Source organism: Choloepus didactylus, chromosome 17 (genome assembly GCF_015220235.1).
Source record: "Choloepus didactylus isolate mChoDid1 chromosome 17, mChoDid1.pri, whole genome shotgun sequence".
Taxonomy (NCBI): Eukaryota; Metazoa; Chordata; class Mammalia; order Pilosa; family Megalonychidae; genus Choloepus; species Choloepus didactylus.
The window spans coordinates 11,377,277-11,397,153 of record NC_051323.1 but is presented as its reverse complement, the minus strand read 5'-3'; the positions used below and the strand labels follow the sequence as shown (position 1 = coordinate 11,397,153).

At 37.5% G+C, this 19,877-nt stretch overlaps 1 protein-coding gene across 2 annotated transcripts in view; it reads left to right on the top strand.

Moving 5' to 3' along the window:
• Positions 1–19,877, top strand: part of CTNNA2 (catenin alpha 2) — a 1,138,501-nt gene that overhangs the window by 1,079,400 nt on the left and 39,224 nt on the right. For both annotated transcript variants that reach the window (XM_037807219.1, XM_037807218.1), the window contains exons 15-16: positions 6,596–6,777; positions 16,563–16,668. In XM_037807219.1, coding sequence (XP_037663147.1) covers positions 6,596–6,777; positions 16,563–16,668 — 288 coding nt within the window. The remainder of the gene's footprint in view (positions 1–6,595; positions 6,778–16,562; positions 16,669–19,877) is intronic.

Sequence of the window (19,877 nt, the reverse complement as noted above, 5' to 3'; positions counted from 1 at the left end):
ATGAACAGCCCAAGAGGCCATGACAAATGGGGACTCAGAGTATACTACTTTATTAGTAAGGTTCCACACTCTGGTTTAGGTTCTCTGATAAACAGAACTGCGTCTTGTGACATTGGTTCAAAGCCATTAGAGTAGAGACAATTTTTTCCCCATGATATCTACCTACGGCCAAGATAGTAGCCCTACGTCTCCCTACTATGGGATAGAAAGAGAAATTACAGAGATACATAGTGAAAGCATGCCAGCTTTAGCATGGAGCAGGAAGCATAAGAGAGAATACCAGCTCTGCCTGATGTTTGGATCCTCTGTGACACCATCCATCAGCACAAGGAGGTCAAAGAACATTCTGGAATGTGACCAGTCAGATTTGCTGCACCTCCTGGAGATGCAAGTAATGAAGACGGGTGGCAGGAGATGAAAGTCCTGGGGATTGCAAAAAAAAGGCTGAGATTCTCCTTCATTTAAAGGCTCAGTTTCCTTGGGGTAAGAAGAAAGTATAGTGTAACTTAAAAGTAGACATTCTAATGCTCTATGTTATGTTTATTTAGAAAAAATAATACATATGAAGTTGAGCAATGGTTGGTAACTTAGGATGGGCACTGGGAAACCCCAGAAAGCTCTAGGGTAAGAATTGTGAAAGAACTTTTGACCTTTACAGGATTGGTGGAGGTAGAAAGGGTGAAGCAACTCTGAGGAAATAAGCAGGGTCCTTTTTTTTTTGCCTAAAAAAGGGAAAAGCCTAATCTTTAATTTTGTGGCAGAGTTCAAGGATACCGCTTGAGTGAAATTGGAGTAGTTACGAAGAAGAGATTTCTCCCTGAAATCAAAAGGCTACCTAAGGTCCTCAGAGACCATAAGAACTGAGTGAAATGTTTTGAGGGAGTGAAAAGATGAATTAAAAAGGAATATTGGTTAAGCACTAGCCCTCTGGAGGAAATAGCCAATCAGAGGTTAAAGTAAAGAGGATTCAGAGAGGATTGACAAAGCATTAAGTCAAATAAAAGTCAAAAAAGACTTTGTACTTAAAAACTATTTTCTCTTATGTGCTTTATGTCCTCATATTCTTGCCCAGCAATCAAATGCTCCAGAAGATATAAATGCACATTGATAAGAGAAATCTGAGGGTAAAAGCCCATACATCAATGATACATTGATTTTTATTTCAGTCAGACATGATCATGAATTCTAGAAGGTAAAGTGAGTTCCGTGCTCAAGATAACATGTTTAATTAATTCCTTCTGGTCACATGACAGTTACAGTCGAAAAGTACATGAAGAGGCATGGAATCCCTTATTTTGAAAATTCCTTGCAGGCTCTATTTTGTTCCCCAGAAATGATTGGAAACTGGGAAGCTCATTAAGCTGAGAGACTTTTGAGACTGTTGGCATAGCGAAATCAATCAAATCAATTCATCCTCAAAAATAAATAAAACCAGCATTTTCATGTCAATGGCAAAGGTTGAGTTTGAGTAATTCAACCCAACCTTAATTAATTCAGAGTCAAATTGATTGACTGCAACTCTGTAGGTAAAGCCCAGTATCCATGGACTTCATTTTCTCAAAGACTCAGACAGGTGGTACAAACTTTACTTGCTTTGTAATCATCATCTCGTCAAAATGGCTTGTTTGATCCTAGTTTTTAGAAGGAAAATCAGAGTCTAAGCATGCTTTTACTTCATGCATCTTGTGTGTATTGTATACCATCTCAGTGATGATGATTGGAGAAAAAAGTCAGGTGATTCCCAACTTATCATCTATTATTACTTTGCCCTATTTTCTTTTTTGAAAGATTTTTCAGTATGAATTATGAACATGATCTGAGATACTAAGAACAAAATACTCCTATAATCCAGTACTTGCTGGTTTGTCTTTGAAGCCTTTCATGTGGTCTGTGCGATTAACTTGTAGCAGGCAGAATTACTGAGTCAACCAATTCTACCCTGTAATTATTTGATGACAAATCAGAGACATCAGATTATGGCTGTTAAGTTGGAAATAAGTGGGTGCATTGAATTGCTTAGATGACAGATGGTTGAACTTTTGACCATCAAAGTATGTTAACTTGGTCAAAACCATGTACGTTTTGAATGAGACAGTTTGCTCCTGCTATTGGTCTTATTTTGTTTCTCATTCAGGGAAATTATTTCCCCCAGAAAATGGTAAATTAGTCTAAAAAATGGTTAGGGTGGGGGGAAAGATTTTCGTAACCATCCCCCCCAACTTTCTCTCAGATTCTGAAATTAGTGTTTCTTGTTCCCTTTGTATGTCGTGTCTGCTACTTGAGGCAGATGGAGAGGGAGAGAGAATGGATAACGGTGATCTGATAAAAGATGGATGTGATCATACTATTTGAGCCTAGACATGATGTCTTAAAACCTGTCCCTTCATGGGTTGACATAGTTAAAATTCGTCCTTGGCCACTCTTGGGTACTTAATCTTCATGATAAGAATACATAATTTGGAGTCACACAGACTTGATTTTAAACAAGGGTTCTGCTGGGCTCTGTGACCTTGAGGCAATTTTCCTAACCTCTCTACACCTCATCCCTTGTATATATAAGGGGGAAAACTGCCTTCCACCTCATAATATCCCCAAGAGAACTGTGTGGTAATGAATTCTAGGGCTTGTCATGTAATGATGTAATGATAGTTAAGTTGATGAAGAAGACAGTGAGAGGATGGTGATGATGATTGTAGCTTAAGGTGGTCGTCTTTAGGAAGCTGGTCAAATCCCTTACTTTGAAAGAGCTGAACAATTTAGGCAAGCAGGAGAATTTTTACCTGAATTAATGAGACGATTACCTCAATTTTCCAATTCACTTCACAGCCTGCAACTGATAAGAGTCAAAGGACCCACTCCTTAACTACTTATATTTATTATCCTTCCTTAAAACCAAGTGAGTAGGAAGGGACACTTTGACTTTTAGCCCCTTTAGTCATTATTTATAAACATTCTTATACTTAGAGCCTTAATGTTAGACTCTCACTCCATGTTTAAGAAAATGGCACTTGCTAATTTAGAGGCCCATAGACTTCAAAAGTCATTTTTCTCCTTACGATTGGAAAAATAATCTCATCAAAAGTACCTCGAGATTTAGGTTGAAGAAAAGGTTCTGGGCTATTTAGGGGTTGTTGGCTTGTATCCATGATTTGCCCATTCGTTGAATAGGTGGAGTTTATAAAATTAATCACAGCAATGGCTAGCTGTTAAGAGGGAAGCCTGGGAGCCTGGAGTGGAGGTTAGGAATCCTGGTGAATTCAAGTCTCATTGTCAGAGATTTGGGACTTTAGCTCAGCCAGATCGATAATCTGGAGAACTGCACTTGGCTAAGGTGAGTGGAAGCAGGGATTCTCTCAGACCTCCCCTGGTGATCATATCACACAGACAGAAGAGCTGATTTGTCCATCCCCTTTCTTTCTGGCCATGGAAATCATTATCCACATCTTCCCTTAGTTTGAGGGAACTGAACAATTGCACGTTAGGTACTTTGTATTCAATTTGACTGGAATGTAGCCGGCTTCTAATTTTTTTTTTTTTTTTCTAGCCAGCACGGCTTTAATGTGTTAACATTTCAAACTGCTGAGTTACATTGATAAGACCTAATTAAAATGCATGTACTGAATTTTAATTTGATTAACTTGCAAATTTCACAGTTTGTGATCTACTGTTTATAGATAACCTTTTTTGAAATTCCAGTTTTAGAAAAGGTCAATTATGAATTTTTAAAAGCCAAGAGCATTTTAAGGCTATTTAGGAAAAGACTTCGGCTCATTGATAGCGGCAGGAGCAGGAGAAAATATAAGGACACTTGCAGCCAAGACACACACCATTAAATGCCTTATGGAGGTTCAGCACCCCTGGTGTCAAAATTACATCTTCCTTTTGCAAATCTGCTTTGAAGGGGCCGGTTTCTCTTCAGAATTGTGTCCATAGAAGAATTTTGTCAGTTCTGTTAACTTCTCTTGAACTATGTTGATGCAGGGATGGGAAAAAATGTCTTAAATCATCATTTTTTTTAAAAGACTGTTAATAGTACCTTTACTAATAATAGCCAAAAGCTAGAAAAAATAAATTTCCATAAACAGTGGAATGGGTAAATAAATTGAGGAATATTTATACACTGAAATTCTAAATAGCAATAAAAAAGATCAAATTACTGAGCATGCAAACACAGCTTCTTGGACACAATGTTGAACGATAGATAGACAAAAAAAAAATACAATAAACCCATTTATATAGAGTTCAAAAACAGACAAAACTAATCTTGGCAGTAACAGTCATAAAAATCGGTACTCCTAGAAGAGATACAGAATGGAACAAGCACAAGGGAGCCTTTCTGGGGTGCTAAAAATGGGGTAAATCTTGACATTGTTTATAGTTACATGAATTTATAACATAAATAAAAAGTATTCGAACTTCATGCAATCTTAAGATCTGTATAGTTTATGTAAGTTTTAATTCAATAAAAACCAAAAGATCCAGATCCTGCATCATCCTGCTACCACCATTGAAAAGAACAAACCCAATTGCACATTTTCAGCAAAAATAAGCAGCCCTTGAGGCATTTAAGCCATCATTTTAAAGATTTTTATTCAGCTTTCCCTCTGTGCGGGATGCTGAGGCCTCTATCCTAAGGAAACTCACAGAGAAGTCAGAGGTAGGGTATGTGTCGGAATTAATTAGTAAAGCGAGGCAGTTAACATTCAAATGCTGAATTGTACACTGGAAACTCAAGTGCTGTACTTGACAGAGAAGTACGCCCTTCCATGCAACAATTAACCCTTTTGGGATGATGAAAGGTTCATTGCTTTGCCCCTGGAGATTGAATATAGAGTCCAGAGGTCTGCAGATGGTTTTACAGATTCTTTTAGGAAAAAGGCACCTTTAAAGGATGCTGGTTTATGACCTGCCAGGACTAAGTAAAGCAAGACTAACTCTTTGGTATGAGGAGGACAAGTGAATCTACGACAGCATTAGGTTATCAGAGAGGGATGCTTCAGGGAAAAAAAAGTGCATATTCAGTTTCTACAAATCCAAGCCTATTTCAAATGCAGGGGGGTAGCTGCCTTGTTATTAGTACAATATTGTGATTTGAGTTTATAACACTTTTTTTTATTTTAAGCATCTTTTAATATGCAGTTTGTAAAAAATCCTTTAAAAATATTTTTCAAATACAGTATTTTAAATACTTTAACTATAGTGTTTATACCAGCCTGGCTTTTTAGAAATATATTGTAATTTTGTATATATGCATATGAAAACACAGACATGCACATACTATAAAAAGTGGCACACCTGCACATATGAGTGTCTATTTGTAAGAAGATGTAGCATTCAGGAAGCCACTAGTCCAAGAACACCTCTATGCAAATAAGAGAAAGGCACCCCTTCCTCTAAGCACATGAAGCCCCATCACCAGGGTGCATAGCCTGGTGGGCAGTGGTTAGGATTTCAGTGACTTTGGCCCCACTGAGCAAGGGACCGTTGTGCAGTGCATAACCTGCGTGACTGTGCATGTGATCCAGTTTTGCACAATGCTTAAGAATGGCATTAGCAGACCTGGATTTGAATACTATTTTTATAGCTTATTAGTTGTTTGACATTAGGAATTTAATTAAATTCTCTGGGCCTCAATTTCCTCATTAGTAGGATGGGGATATTAATAGTATTTATCTCAGAGAGAGATTGGGTAGAATGTGTATATCCTGGAGCCAGTTGGTGGTGCTGAGCTATCTGTCCACATGCCGCTGTCACCGGAGGTATGATTCATGGTTCTGTGAGGATGCAATGAGGTCATGTCAAACATTTTGCTCAGGGCCTGCTACATAATAGGTATTTAACAAATACTTCCTCCTTGTCTAACTTCCTTGACCTGACTACTCTTGAAAATCAACATTTGCTCACAACCCTACATTTTCTTGCATCACAACTCCTCTGCCTATACCCTCAATGGTGGTAGAGAGAGCCACGGACATGGTATGGAAGTAGAGGAGGTCTGATGATTGATGCACTGTCCTTGAAAATGCTCTGGGGAGGGCATTTTGTTTGGCGTCTCCCTGTGGCCTCCTTCCTTAAGCTGCAAAAAATCTGCCCACCTCACCCCATTGGGATGCTCAGATATGGCTTAGAATTCTTTTCATTCCCAGGGACAGAAGGCCTTCTTTTTTTTTTTTTTTTTTTAATTTTCTTGTCTCCTTTCTCCAAACATATTTCAGTGCTGAAAGAGGTACATTCTTTCATGTGGTAAAACTTTGCAGAGACCAAATATAAAAATTGTCTAGAATAGATTCTTTTGAACAAGCATATTTCATCCAAGTGACAGAGAAGTTCTGTTATTGTCACTGTGCACGTACCTTTGGATCGCTCTGTATCTCTGTATTTTCCATTTGTGTGGGTGGGGGCAGGGGGCATTGGGGGGCCTTACCAGTCTGTGCTCTTGGCATCACCAGCACAGAGACGAGGTACTTTCCAGAATGTGGAGTGACCCGTAGCCTTCCCTTTGTCTGGCTTTGCCGTCCACCGGAGGCACAGTCAACCTACAGTCCACAGTTCCTTTGTCACCATTAGTCACTCATTTTTTTTTTTTCCCACCCAGGCCATCATGGCACAACTACCGCAGGAGGAGAAGGCAAAAATAGCTGAGCAAGTGGAGATATTTCACCAAGAGAAAAGCAAGCTGGATGCCGAAGTGGCCAAGTGGGACGACAGTGGCAATGATATCATCGTGCTGGCCAAGCAGATGTGTATGATCATGATGGAAATGACAGACTTCACAAGGTGAGGCCTGGGTCAGGGAGCGGGAGAGTTTCTCATTAATTCCAGAAATGCAGCAATGCCTAACAGCATGTGGAAGCCTGCTGAAAAGTGAAGCTACTACGTCAAAGCAAGGTGGGGGTATTGTAAAATTTACATACCTGAGCCAAAAAACGATCTGGACCTAACTCCTAGCAGGTGCACTTTATTGGTCAAGGAGAACCGGTGTGTTTTGTAATGTTTATTATTATTTTTTTTAATGATCAATCCTAAATCATTGAATGAATAACTGATCGTTGGTCTGTGCTATTGTGCAATGTGTTTAAATATTTTTTCTGAAGATAGAGTGAATGATATCCATATGTAGATGTATGTGCACATATATACAGGATCTGTTTGAATGAGAGCTACTGATCTAGCATTCATTTCTGCTCACAGTGTGCCCTTATGTACAAGGAATCACATACAACATACTAAGTTTCCGTAATTTTGACTGGGAAGTTAATAATTGTCTAAGTTTTGTTCCCTTTTGCTCAGAGCAGTGCTTTTGGCAAATCAAGAGACTAGTCTCAATTTTGTCAGCAGCTTTTCTTTCATCAGGAGTTGGTGCTATTTCTGACATTATATTTTGGTCTCCTCTAACAGGAAGGCCACATCTCTGCCCTGCCTACCACACAAAGAGCCAACCAAAGGATGGCAAAGCTCAGTGAATAGATGCCAACTTTTTTAAGTCTTTAGACTATCAGGTGATTTTGGGTTGGTCACTTAATGTCTCTCTATCTTTATTTGCAACATGGGGACATCTTATCCTCACGAGAGAGTTCTAAAGACCAAAGAGGTAGTGCAAATATAAATTATGCCACCGTGCAAATGTAAGCTATTTTCCTTGTGGGTATTTTTTTCTGGAACGCACACACTCTCACACACACATACATAAAGATATTTGAGTGATTCAACATGTTGTTTGTGATTAAAACTATATAAGATACATGGCAATGTCAAGACATCACCTTGTAGGTGACAATTTTTCTTTTGATGGTGGCTGAACGCTTTTAGTAAGAAAAGACAAGAATTGATTGTAGGTTATAATAAAAGATGCAACACCTCTGCCTCATACCCTTTACCCTTTGCCTCTGGCTGGTGTATATTAATGACATTTCTCGGCCCTTTTTCCAAATAACTTTAAGTTGTTTTTGACTTCAGTGGGATAACTTTAGTGTCATGAGGCTGCTAGTGACCTTTGGGACTTTCAAATGTCATTGTATTCATTAGAAGTTTGAATTTGTGCGTTTGGTTGTTAGTCTTTGTCTCCTTCACAGATTTATTTCACAAAAAATACTAGTAGCTAAAAACAGTCTGAGTCATCATTCGAGTCTGAATTTCCCACAAATCAGACTATCACGGCAGCCTCAGTCGTTGCTTGTCAAGACTCGCGATGACTTAATTTGCTGGCTTTCAATGTTTTATTAGTACTTTATCTGATGGAAATTATGCAATCCATTAATGATATCAGTTGAACAAATAATCTCGTTAGTTTAAAGTGAATAATGAACCTGGTCATGTTGCTAGTTTGGATCAAGAGAACATTTTATGATGTTATGGATAATATGTACTTTGAGTCAAGGAGGAGAGATATATTTGCAGGGTCTTGTTAGTTGATGTTAAATAAGACAGACTTTCTATTACTCAAAGTATAATTTTAAAAGTGAAGGGAAGGCTACCTCAATTTCCTAGGGATTTCATAACATCCTCTTGCTCTGCTTTGAATAATGAAATGTCTAGGATGCTGCTAGTTATCATTTTTCCCATTGCATGATGAGTAGTTTTTTTGTCTCTTTGTGGAGGAAAAGGGAAGGGTGTTGTAATTAATGAGCAGAGAACCAGAAAAGGGTGTGAATTGGAAAATGGATCACAGAAAGCCTTGGTTTTCCTGCTGCCCTCTGCACAGCCGATTCCTTTCCAAAGTGACAGGTGACTTGTGCCTTTTTTTGTGACCTCTCACCTAAGTTCACTTCACTTGACCACATACATACATTATTATTTTTGCCCTTGCAATTTGCACTTCAAGGAGGAATAATTTTAGCTCCATAGTTTTAAGGACTCCGATGTGCTATTTTCTTTTATTTAAAGGAAAGGATATAACTGATTAGGAATCGAAATTTCTCTATCTTCCAGAGGAGATGTTGAAAGGGCATTTGGGTGCAAAAAATATCCTTGCATATATTATCTTGCTGTTTTTTTCTTATCACTAGCTAATTCATTAATTTGATTCAGTAATCTAAATCATATCCACTCCATTATTATTAAAATTGGAGAGGTTCTGCCTCATTATTTGTATAATAACTTCTTCATGGAGGATGAAACCAGTTATGCTTCATGTCTTTTTCCAGCTCTTTTCCTGATTTCCTTCTCATGGGCAGTGGCAGAAGCACTCTCCTGTACAGGATGAATTCTTGCTTCTCATGTCGGTTTTCAGAAATTCCAGGTGCCAGTCTTGCAGCCCAGTAAGAAATAGTGTGTAGATAGCAGCAGTGCAGGGTTGAAAAGCAAGTTTAATTCTATAGCAAGGGACAGATCTGGCCTTTTAGGTCAGCCTAAAGTTCTGGTCTTGAAATCAACTGTACAATACAGAGCATAGGCTCAGAAACCATGGGATCACCCTCACTTCCCAGACTTAATCCCTCCCTTACTTCAAGCACTCAGTAACCTCAGCCCACCTCTCAACCAATCTTGCAGCTCCCATTCTCTGCCCTTCTCAGTCCCTGTCACTTCGGCCACCAAAGGGCAACCACCCAGCTCTCTTTGCAGCCAAACTTGCACTTTCTCCTATTTTCACAGAATTAAGTAAAAACCTTTAGTTTGCTACTCAAGTGCTGCCTTTATTCACCCTTAGGTTGATGTCTTCATTTTTGTTTTCAAGGCCATATCGTAAATGGTATTTCTTTTGAGTCGTTCAATGGCCCGTGATGCTACAGTCCCACCTGACTGTTTACCACTCTCCAGATTTATTCAACTTCTCTATTGTCCTGCCTTCACCCTCCTTCAGCAGATTGTTGCAAGCCACATTCCCCAAGCATGTTCTATGGAGCCCTGGTTCGGAAAAGAAATTTCTATGGTTCGATAACTTTGCAAATACATTCCCTGTATGATTTATTCAATTATTGAAGATTCACATTGGATACTGGCATGTTGAGGGTACTAAGAAGGCAACAGAGAAAAAAAAAAACTTTTTAACTTTGTACCAGAACGTGTTGAATATTCACATTAATGTCTATTGCCTTTTCATGAAATAAATAAGAATCAGTTGGCAAATGGTAGATAATGGTGATTTAGTGATAGATTTCCCTGACTCTGTTTTTTGAAGTGATCGATTCCTGGAAAACCTCCAAATTATAACCCTTGTATAAGAATCACCCATGACCCAAAAGGAGGTTACAAGCATCTGTATAGTGGAGACAATTATATGTCTTGATGTCCTTCCCAAGAAAGGTAATAAAGTGTGCCAGGTGGGAAAATATGTTGAAGGCCACAGGACTCCCCGAAGCACCTTTAATGCCCCCTGAATAGAAAATCTTGAATAAGGTAGAGGAATACAAGGTGCAAAAGTTATCATTTTAAACTGGGAGCTACAGCTACAGGATCCGGCGCCTTTGTCAACATTGCCTGCCAATGATGGGAAGACTCAGACTTCTGATCTTCTGACTCTTTTCCTGATAAATTTTCTGTTGACCGTTTTTGTTCATTTCACTGCCCACTTCACATTATCCAGATGTTACTTTTAGCACTTTTAGACCTGTGTTATCCTATACAGTAACCACTAGCCATATGTAGCTATTTAGATTTAAATTAATTAAAAGTTAATAAAGTTAGAAAATAATTTGACAATTTCTTTTAAGACTAAACATGGATTTACCATAAGATCCAGTAATATTACACTTGAGCATTTATCCCAGAGAAATGAAAACTTGATTGCACACAAGAACCCATACACTAATGATCATAGGAGCTTTATTTGTAACAGCCTCAAACTGGAAACTACCCAGATGTCCTTTATTGGGTGAATGGTTAAACAGGCTGTGGTACATCCAACCACAGAATACTACCCAGCAATAAAAACGGAGATAACTGTTGATACATGCAACAACCTGAATGAATGGCATGGGAGTATGCTGAGTGAAAAAAGCCAGTCTCTAGAGATAACATATTTTACGGTTTCGTTTAGATAACTGTCCTAGTCTGCTAATGCTGCAGAATGCAAAACACCAGAGATGGATAGGCTTTTATAAAACGGGGGTTTATTTCACTACACAGTTACAGTCTTAAGGCCACAAAGCGTCCAAGGTAACACATCAGCAACCGGGCATCTTCACCTGAGGATGGCCAATGGCGTCCGGAAAACCTCTACTAGCTGGGAAGGCAGCTGGCATCTGCTCCAAAGCTCCCGCCTCAAAACGGCTTTCTCCCAGGATGTTCCTCTCCAGCAAGCTTGCTTTTCTTCAAAACATCACTCCCAGCTGCACTCTCTTTCCTCCCCCCGAGTCAGCTCATTTATATAACTCCACTGATAAGGGCCCACCCTGAATGGGCGGGGCCACACCTCCATGGAAACATCTCATCAAAATTATCACCGACAGCTGGGTGGGGCACACTCCAAGCAAATCCAACCATCACCAAAACGCCTGCCCCACACAAGACCACAAAGATAATGGCATTTGGGGAACACAATACACTCAAACCGGCACAATAACATTCTTGAAAAAACAAGCTATAGAGATGAAGAACAGATTAGTGGTTGCTAAGGGGTAGAGATGGGAAGGAGGGGGTGGGTTTGGTTATAAAGATTTAGCAGAAGGGAGTCTTATGGTGATATACAGTTGTATATCCTGATCTTAGAGATAGCTACATGAAGCTCCATGTGATAAAATTGCATAGAATGTATACACACACCGAGATGGGTGAATGTATAACTGGTGAAATAAGAATAATCTTTATGGATGCACCAGTGTTGGTTCCCCGTTTTGATGTTGTACTGTAGTTACACAAGATATTAACATTGGGGGAGGCTGGTAAAGGGTACACTGGACCTCTCTATTCATTTCTTTGCAACTTCCTAGGAATCTGTAATTATTTTGAACTCAAAACTTACAAATAAAAGGAAAAAAATAAATTAAATTCAGTTCCTCAGTCAGACTAGCCACGTTTTCATGTTCAGTAATCACCCGTGGCTGGTGATTACCATATTGGAATATGGTAGATTTCTAGAACGTGTCCATCATTAGAAAACCTCCACTGGACAACCACTCTGTAGACACTCTGATCTTCAGAATCCACCCCCACCACCTCATACAATGACAGCATTAAAAGAAAATACTACATATGCTGAGTCCAGGGTGTTCTCTGTTAAAGATACTAGGAAATTGGGTCATGTAACTGACCCTGCACTTCCTTAAAGAAATTTCAGCCTCGACACTTTCTTTGAAGGGTGCTCCATGATCCTCAGAACCATATGGTAGATATGCAGGATTTTCCAGATGATTCAAAGAGTTTTCTTAATTCATTCCCATGAGGCAATGAGGGTATATATGGCTTTAACTACACTAAAGTGTTGCAATTTCTTATTAATATCTAGACCATTCTTTTTGGCGGTTGGATCTTTTCCTATGCTCCTTTTCTGGTAATTATATTGCTTTCTGCTTTTAAATTTACATTTTAGTATAATATATTTACTCATACAGAATTTAAAATAAAAGGGTATAAAAATTTTTACAAATGAAGTCTATTGATGAAAAGGCTACCTTTTCAATAAAAGGCTCAGAGTCGATTGGTTACTGCTATGGGAAAATAAAGTACGAGTGTGATTCCTATTTTACTCTATCCACAAAAAAATAAATTCCAGGTGGATTTGATATCTCAATGTGAAAAGGAAATTTTAAATTTTATGATAACTCATGGGAGAATATTTTTATGACTTTGTGGTAAGGAAGAAATTCTTAAACAAGATGTGAAAAACACAAAGCTATCACACAATGAAAGTAAAATTTACATTAAGAACGCTGTAATGAAAGTAAATATACAGGCCAAAGACTGGAAGAAGTTATTTGCAATATAAAAACAAAAGATTAGAATCCAAAATTACTAAAGAGCTTAGACAAGCAATTTAAAAAGGAACAAAGGAGACAATAGAAAAATGTGGAAGAGATCTGAGTAGAAAACTCCGAGAAGTGAATCTCTGAATGATCATTAATAATGATTAATAAACGATGAAAATACACTCAACCTCCTCTGTTGCGATGGACACGAAAATTAAAATTTTCACTTAATAATGAAATGTAACATACCTACAAAACAGTACAGAAGTAAATATATACATAAATAAATCTACAACTTAAATAATTATTGTAAAGTAGCTGGTGAGACCCCCACCCAGCTCAAGAAGCCCCCATCCCCCACACCACCCCATATGTCCCTCCCATGTCACAATATCCTTCCCCTTAACTGAGACTACTATCTTGATTTCTTGCATAGTGGGAGGACTTTCTAGGGAACATAACCCTGATTTGAAGCCTTTGCTGGGTCCCATGGTGTAAATACTCTCATCGCAGCCAATTTCATGTTATCGACATGATGTCAACTGACTTGCCAAATTGCTGAATGTTTAACAGTCTGCTCTTGGGAACCTGTATGAGCCAACTCCAGTATAGCTCCACCACTTCCTTCACTTCTAGGCTGCTGGTTCTCCTTCCTTCCTTCTGCTCAACGTCCTCCTCCTCCTCCTCTTCCTTTTCTTCATTTTAATAATTTTACTAAATACGCATCCCTAAAAATATGGTTTTGTCCCAACTTCTTCTAACAATATCAATGTTATGCATATTTAATGAAAATATTTGGGAAATTTTTCTTCCTTTCCTATTCTGGAATTGAAATTGCCTACTCTTTAAAGATTTAAAAGGTTAGTAGGATTCTTCTGAGAAACAAGCAGTATCTACTGATTTGTTTTGTGGGAGAGGAGGGGCTCTCTGTCTCTCCAACAACCTTTTATCTTCCATGGAAATCAGACTGTTCAGATTTTAAAAACCTCCTTTCTGGTCACTTATGGTGAATTGTATTTTCCCAGAAAATTATTTTATCCAGGTTCTCAAATTCATTTATATGTATTCAAGGAAAGCACTTTTATGGTACTTTGAACTTTCTTTTTTCTCAGGTTTTTCAATCTTACTTTTCTTACTTTTGAATAACAGTGTTAGAGTTTACTTTTTTCTTAATTAGGTAGATTGTAATTCAAGTATATCATTCTGCATCATCATTTTTCCTTCTTTTTTTTTGGAAACAGTTTTAGAATTTATTTATTATTTCCAGTATTTTTTTTGATTTTCTAACTCATTATTCTCGTCTTGTAATTTTACTGGTTTCTTCCTACTCCTTTCTAACTTATTGAATCAGAACATCATTTTCATTATTTCTTGCATATTGATGTGTATAGTTAAGGCTATTAGGTTTTCTCTGAGTATACCATTTTTGCTGTTATCCTAAGAAGGACCCACACATACACATAGAAACAGCACTGAATGGTGATTCAGGACACACATTCTCATCCTGGTTCTCGCCCTCTGGAGCAGTGTTACCTCCCTCATGTCACCCAGCCTGTTTCCTTGGCTGTCAGTTTCCTCAACTACAAAATGGGGAAATGATATTTGATGATTTCAGAACTTGCTTCACTCACTGATTCCATGAAATACACCCCTATCACCAGCTTGCAACTCCAAGGATTTGAATTGAGTTGACAATGTAAATTCTAAGCTGTTAAAATTTTTTTTCCAAAACAATACAGTAATGAAACTGTATGAATACAATGAATACTATAGTATTCATTGTAATCATGAAAGAAATGCTTCTTACCCTATGGATATGACATGGAGGTCTGAGCCTCAAGCAAATTCAGGGTTTGTATGGATGTTGTCTACTAACTTAGGACGTTTAGTCAAAAGGGCTTTTTGCCAGATGGAACTTTTGAAAGTTATGTAAGTTTCATGAGGTTTTCCCATGAAAAAACCTTTGAAAGTCTTGAAATAAACAAACGTGCATAATGCAAAACCAAGCGGAGTACAGCTCTTAACTATTTAGAAGTGGATGGTCCAGGGTGAAACATGAAGGCAAAAAGTATTAACAAATATTGTGTCAGAGAGAAACTGGAGAATGGAGCTTTTGTAAGGTCTGGAAGTTACAGAAAGTTACATAATAATGAGAACATTATTAAACATGAACAGATTCTGTTTCTAACTTTAAAAAGTTAAACAAAAAGAAGGAAAAATGTATTCAGAGATAAGTAAAAAAAAAAAAATAATGCTAGGGAATGAAAGCCAGATTGTCATAGAATCTTTAACTCATCCATATTACATGCTAATTCATGTGTGAAATCCCTGTCCATATTTTTAAATCTACATAGCGACTGAAAAATCGATGTACTTTGTGGAAGAGTTAATGTTACCAGAGCAAAAGTGAAATATCTTAAGTTATGAATTTCCCTATGTGTGTGTTTAAGCACTGACAGGAACCCAGCAAGCTTTACATTTAGCTACTAATGTAAAAAGTGCCAGAAGGGAAATCAGGAGGGAACTGAACAAAATCCAAGCTTGGCTTTCATTTACATTTATTTACAGAAAGTCATTTTAAGTCTTTTGTTTTATAGAATGTTATTATGTAACAATGGTGATGTTCACCACTCTGTATAACCCAATGCATTCTACATAAATCATGTCTGAGTAGTTTTTCTCCATATCTCACCCACATTCTTACCTATAGGAAAGTAATCTTGTAGCCCTAAAAATGCATTGATTTTTAGATGCACATAAGGAGGCCAGGATAAGTAAACATGCTAAAAAAAAAAAGAGGATAAATACATTTACTCTATACTTCTCAAAAGAAGGGAAAGAAAAGCTATATCACATGCTACATTTTGCTGAAAGATTAATGATGTAGCATAGTTTCCTTTTTCTTTATAATAAACATTTAAAAGACTGATAATATTAAATAGTTCAACTAATTGAAAACCTTATATGAAAATATTGGGATGGTGGTTTGAAAGCAACTATTGTCCCACAGAGTTTTGTGTGTCCCTTCATAAGTCAGTACCAGAAACACATGTGCTAAGGAGAGTAACAGCTCAACAGATTTCTGAAATTCTGCCCAAATCAGTTCCCATTGTAGGAAAGAGACAATTGCTGCTTAAACTGCCAAAGTGGATTTAAAAGTATAATACATATAATATGTAAGTTGGGAAAGGTATGGGAAAAAATGCATATGCATATATTTTTGCTAGTCTCTGGTTTAAATTTAGAATTTATCATTTATGACCTGTGTAAGCTTGGGTGAGTTCATCAATCTTTTTTGGACAATTTTCCTCTTCTCTAAAGTGGGAATGATGATACAAACTTGCTGGGGTTGTTACGAAGACACAATGAGGCCGTATATACAACAGTTTCAGGCCCATGGTCAGCACTTACATTTTAAATTCCCATTGCCTTTCAGGTGATGATCTTTTTAAATGAACCATTCTTTAAAAATACATAAATTAGTGTAAAATTGATGAAATGTGATCATAAGCCTCAAAATACTGGAAAATCTTCACTGACAATGAATGCCAATGGACTATTAAAATGGAAATTGAAGAGAATCAAGAAAACATTTTAAAGTCTACCAGTGTGGCCAGAGCCAAATCAAATACAAAACCCCTTCTAGTCAAGGGATACAGTAGGTTTTTCCATTTCCTGTCATTAAGCGGATTTCTAATTATGCGGTATATGTTGTTTCAGAGGCAAAGGCCCATTGAAAAACACATCTGATGTCATTAATGCTGCCAAAAAAATTGCGGAAGCAGGTTCTCGAATGGACAAATTGGCTCGGGCTGTGGCTGATCAGGTAATGTAAGGGGAAGAACGGGCAGACTGAGTGGAATCGTTAACACTGGGTTCTGTAATTGGTTTTATGCCTGCTGTAAAATGCCTCTGAAGAGTGAATTGTGGGTAGTCCCTAACATTTCATAAAGCGAGCTGTAATTCTGCAGAGACTAGGCTGATGGCAAGGTAGTTCAGCTCAGAAAGCAAATGATCATAAATTCCCTAAAAAAGAGGAGCACCCACATTATTTGAGGGATGTATCCCCCAAAGAGTCAAGGGTTCTCTCAGCTGTCCTCATCCTGGAAGTCAATTATACTGCGTAAAGGGGCAAAAAAAAGGAAGGAAAATTTAACCTGTTGTTATCTAATTTTAATTTCACTACAACAGTGCCCTTTCATGCTGGCATAGGTGGGCTATCCACATGATCAAGACCCTCCCTATTTCACTTCAATTTTCACCCAAACTCAGAAGCATCGGAGATAAATCCAGTTCTCAGAATATTTCTGGCTTTCACACTGAACTATGGTTTGTATTAAAGTAGTCCTCAATCTCACCTTGACTGAATTTATTTCCAGGTTTTTTCATTTTATTTGGCTTCATTTGGAGCTCTAAAATCCTGTTCTAAATATGTCTTGTAATAATGTACCTTTTCTTGTAAGGGTACTTCAGGCAATAGACTTTTCTAGATAACTGATGTTTTATCCCTTTTAAGCCACAGTGGTTTACTATTTGAACCATTTCAAATAGAAAATGTCTTAAAATATAAAATAAGCTCCTGAAATTGAAAACATTACATAGACTATTATTTACATAGAGGCACTATCATGAGCAGGAATTTGCTTACTAGGCTACAATACGGTAGTACTTTCTGGAGATGGAGGATTGCTTCCATAAACAGCCCTAGTCTCCTTATTGTGTTGCTTGTTATACTCTTCCATGCTCGTTCGTCAATATTAGGTACGCTGCCCTTAAATCCCCAGACTCAAAAATCCTTCCAGTCAATACCAAATTCACTCAACTCCCGAAAGCTGGAAAAAAGCAGAACACAAACAAAAAATGATGATTAAACTTTAAGGATTGCATTTAAAATAAGGGCCAGTGGATTGTCCCATAGACTTTACAAATAATAAATGTATGAATTTTAGTTGTTTTACATATATGATGACTCATCTGAGGGAATGTTTTTTGCTTACTTTTGTATTTCTGTAAGGCATGTAAGTTGAGATAACTGGATAAATTAAGTATTGCCGTAATTTGAGAACCTACTGGAATTTGAGGAATTGAGGACAAAACCATTGCTACTTCTAATTTTAGGGAACTATAAACTTCCAGGCATCAGGCAATTTATTTTTCCTGGAAATATAAACTTCCAGGCAATTTGCAGCTTAACTTGAGCTTCTTTGTACAGAGTTCCATAGGTATCCAAGAAAGTTCACGTAAAAGAGAGAACAATGAACCTACTTGAAAACATACATGCAAGGAAAATGCACAAACCAGGAAAGATTGCCACACTTTTTCTTGTGAATGTTGAGTCAGTTGGACAGAGTGAAGTGGCCAGAGATTGAAGGGCAGTTCTGAGAAGGTTTTGTGACGAAAGATTTCTTCCTGGGAGAGAAAGTGGTTGGGTTTGAATGGCTTTTCCATTATACTCTACATCTCAATGGCTGAAAGTATTTTTCATATGATAGGCTCCTGAAGTTCAACATTTTTCTTAGTAATTCTTGTTTTAATTTTACATTTTTGGACCTTCATTTCCAAGAATTATGGGACTTGAAACAATAGCCCCAAACAGTTTTAATTTCTGAAACACACACACACATGCGTGTACGAATCCCAGGTTTCTAAATTTATTTTGAGATTAACTGACAGGATATTGAAAAGGCTATTTAATGATGACTTTAAAATGAACAGTTGAAGGTTAAAGCTAGCCCTCTCATTGTAGCATTCTTACTGTCATTAGCTATAAAGCAACTTGAAACTTTTTCAAAGGTTTTATCTTAATGGGACACTTCTTTCTTAAATTCTATACCTGTTTCCATGGATGTGTTTATTTTTCTGGAAAACATTTTTATGAAGACTTGAGATATGCACTCAAAATGAACTTTTCATGGACTGTTGCACTTTTAATTACTGTTCCATTGAGATGGAACTTCCAGTTTAATTTGCTGCAAGGTATTTGTACTGCAAGCCATGTCATCCCTCTAGGGAGATACCATTTAAAGTTAATTCTTTTCAGTATATAGGTCTCTGGAGTAGGATAAATATTACAGTATTAAGTACTTGTAAGTGGCTAAAAACAGTCTCTCAATGATTCTTTTTTCGCATTTGTGAAAAAATAACCCACTGGTATTATGCATAAGATATTTGTTGCTTATTAAATAAATGGTTATGTCAAAACCACTGGCTTCTCAGTATTAATTAAGTAATTCCCCTTATTGAGCTTGAAGGAAACATAACTTGGAGCTTTTGTCTCACAGCCTTATTCTAAACAAGATACTTCAGTTTTGGCTTAGGGACTTATTTCTTACAGTGTTGCATCAAGGTTTCTGATGTTTATATTTCCTTTAGTTGTACCAAATCATGCCAGAAATAGTAAATGACCTGGAACAGCTTGAGCCAAATCTTTGATGGCAACAGAAATATATTTCAATTGCTGGATGGCCATTGGCATTGCAGCTTCAAATAGGAAGTCATGTAAATGTCAGTGAAAGAGTTCATCTAAGCTGTGTGTGTACTTGCTGGACATCTGTCCATTTTGGTCACAATGAGAATTTACACCCCGTAACCATAGTGGTCTCTCGTGCATCCTTTTAAGGGCTCTGCTGTTCCTCTTGCGAATTTATCTTAACTGGCTTCAAACTCATTCTACTCAGATCTGTTTCTTTTACACTGGTCATGAACTATCTCAGAGTCTCTCATTCAGAGGGAGTTTATTAAGTTGCTGAAATTTCAATAAATATGAAAATCCAAAAGGTGAGTCCATCTTCTTTTAGTGAATGACGCATATCTCAGAAAACCAAGGAAACAAATTGATTTTTTTTTCTAATTGAATTCACACTCCCTGTGCTATGACAGAGAAGTTACCACACAGAGTGATTTCCTTCTCACATCCACTGCTACTTTCACTGCTTTTCATGTAGTGAAAGCTGAATGGGGAACTAGGAAAAAACAACTTTAGAATATTTGGTTTTCTTAGTTTAGAAGTATGAGTAAAAATACTCACAAACATTT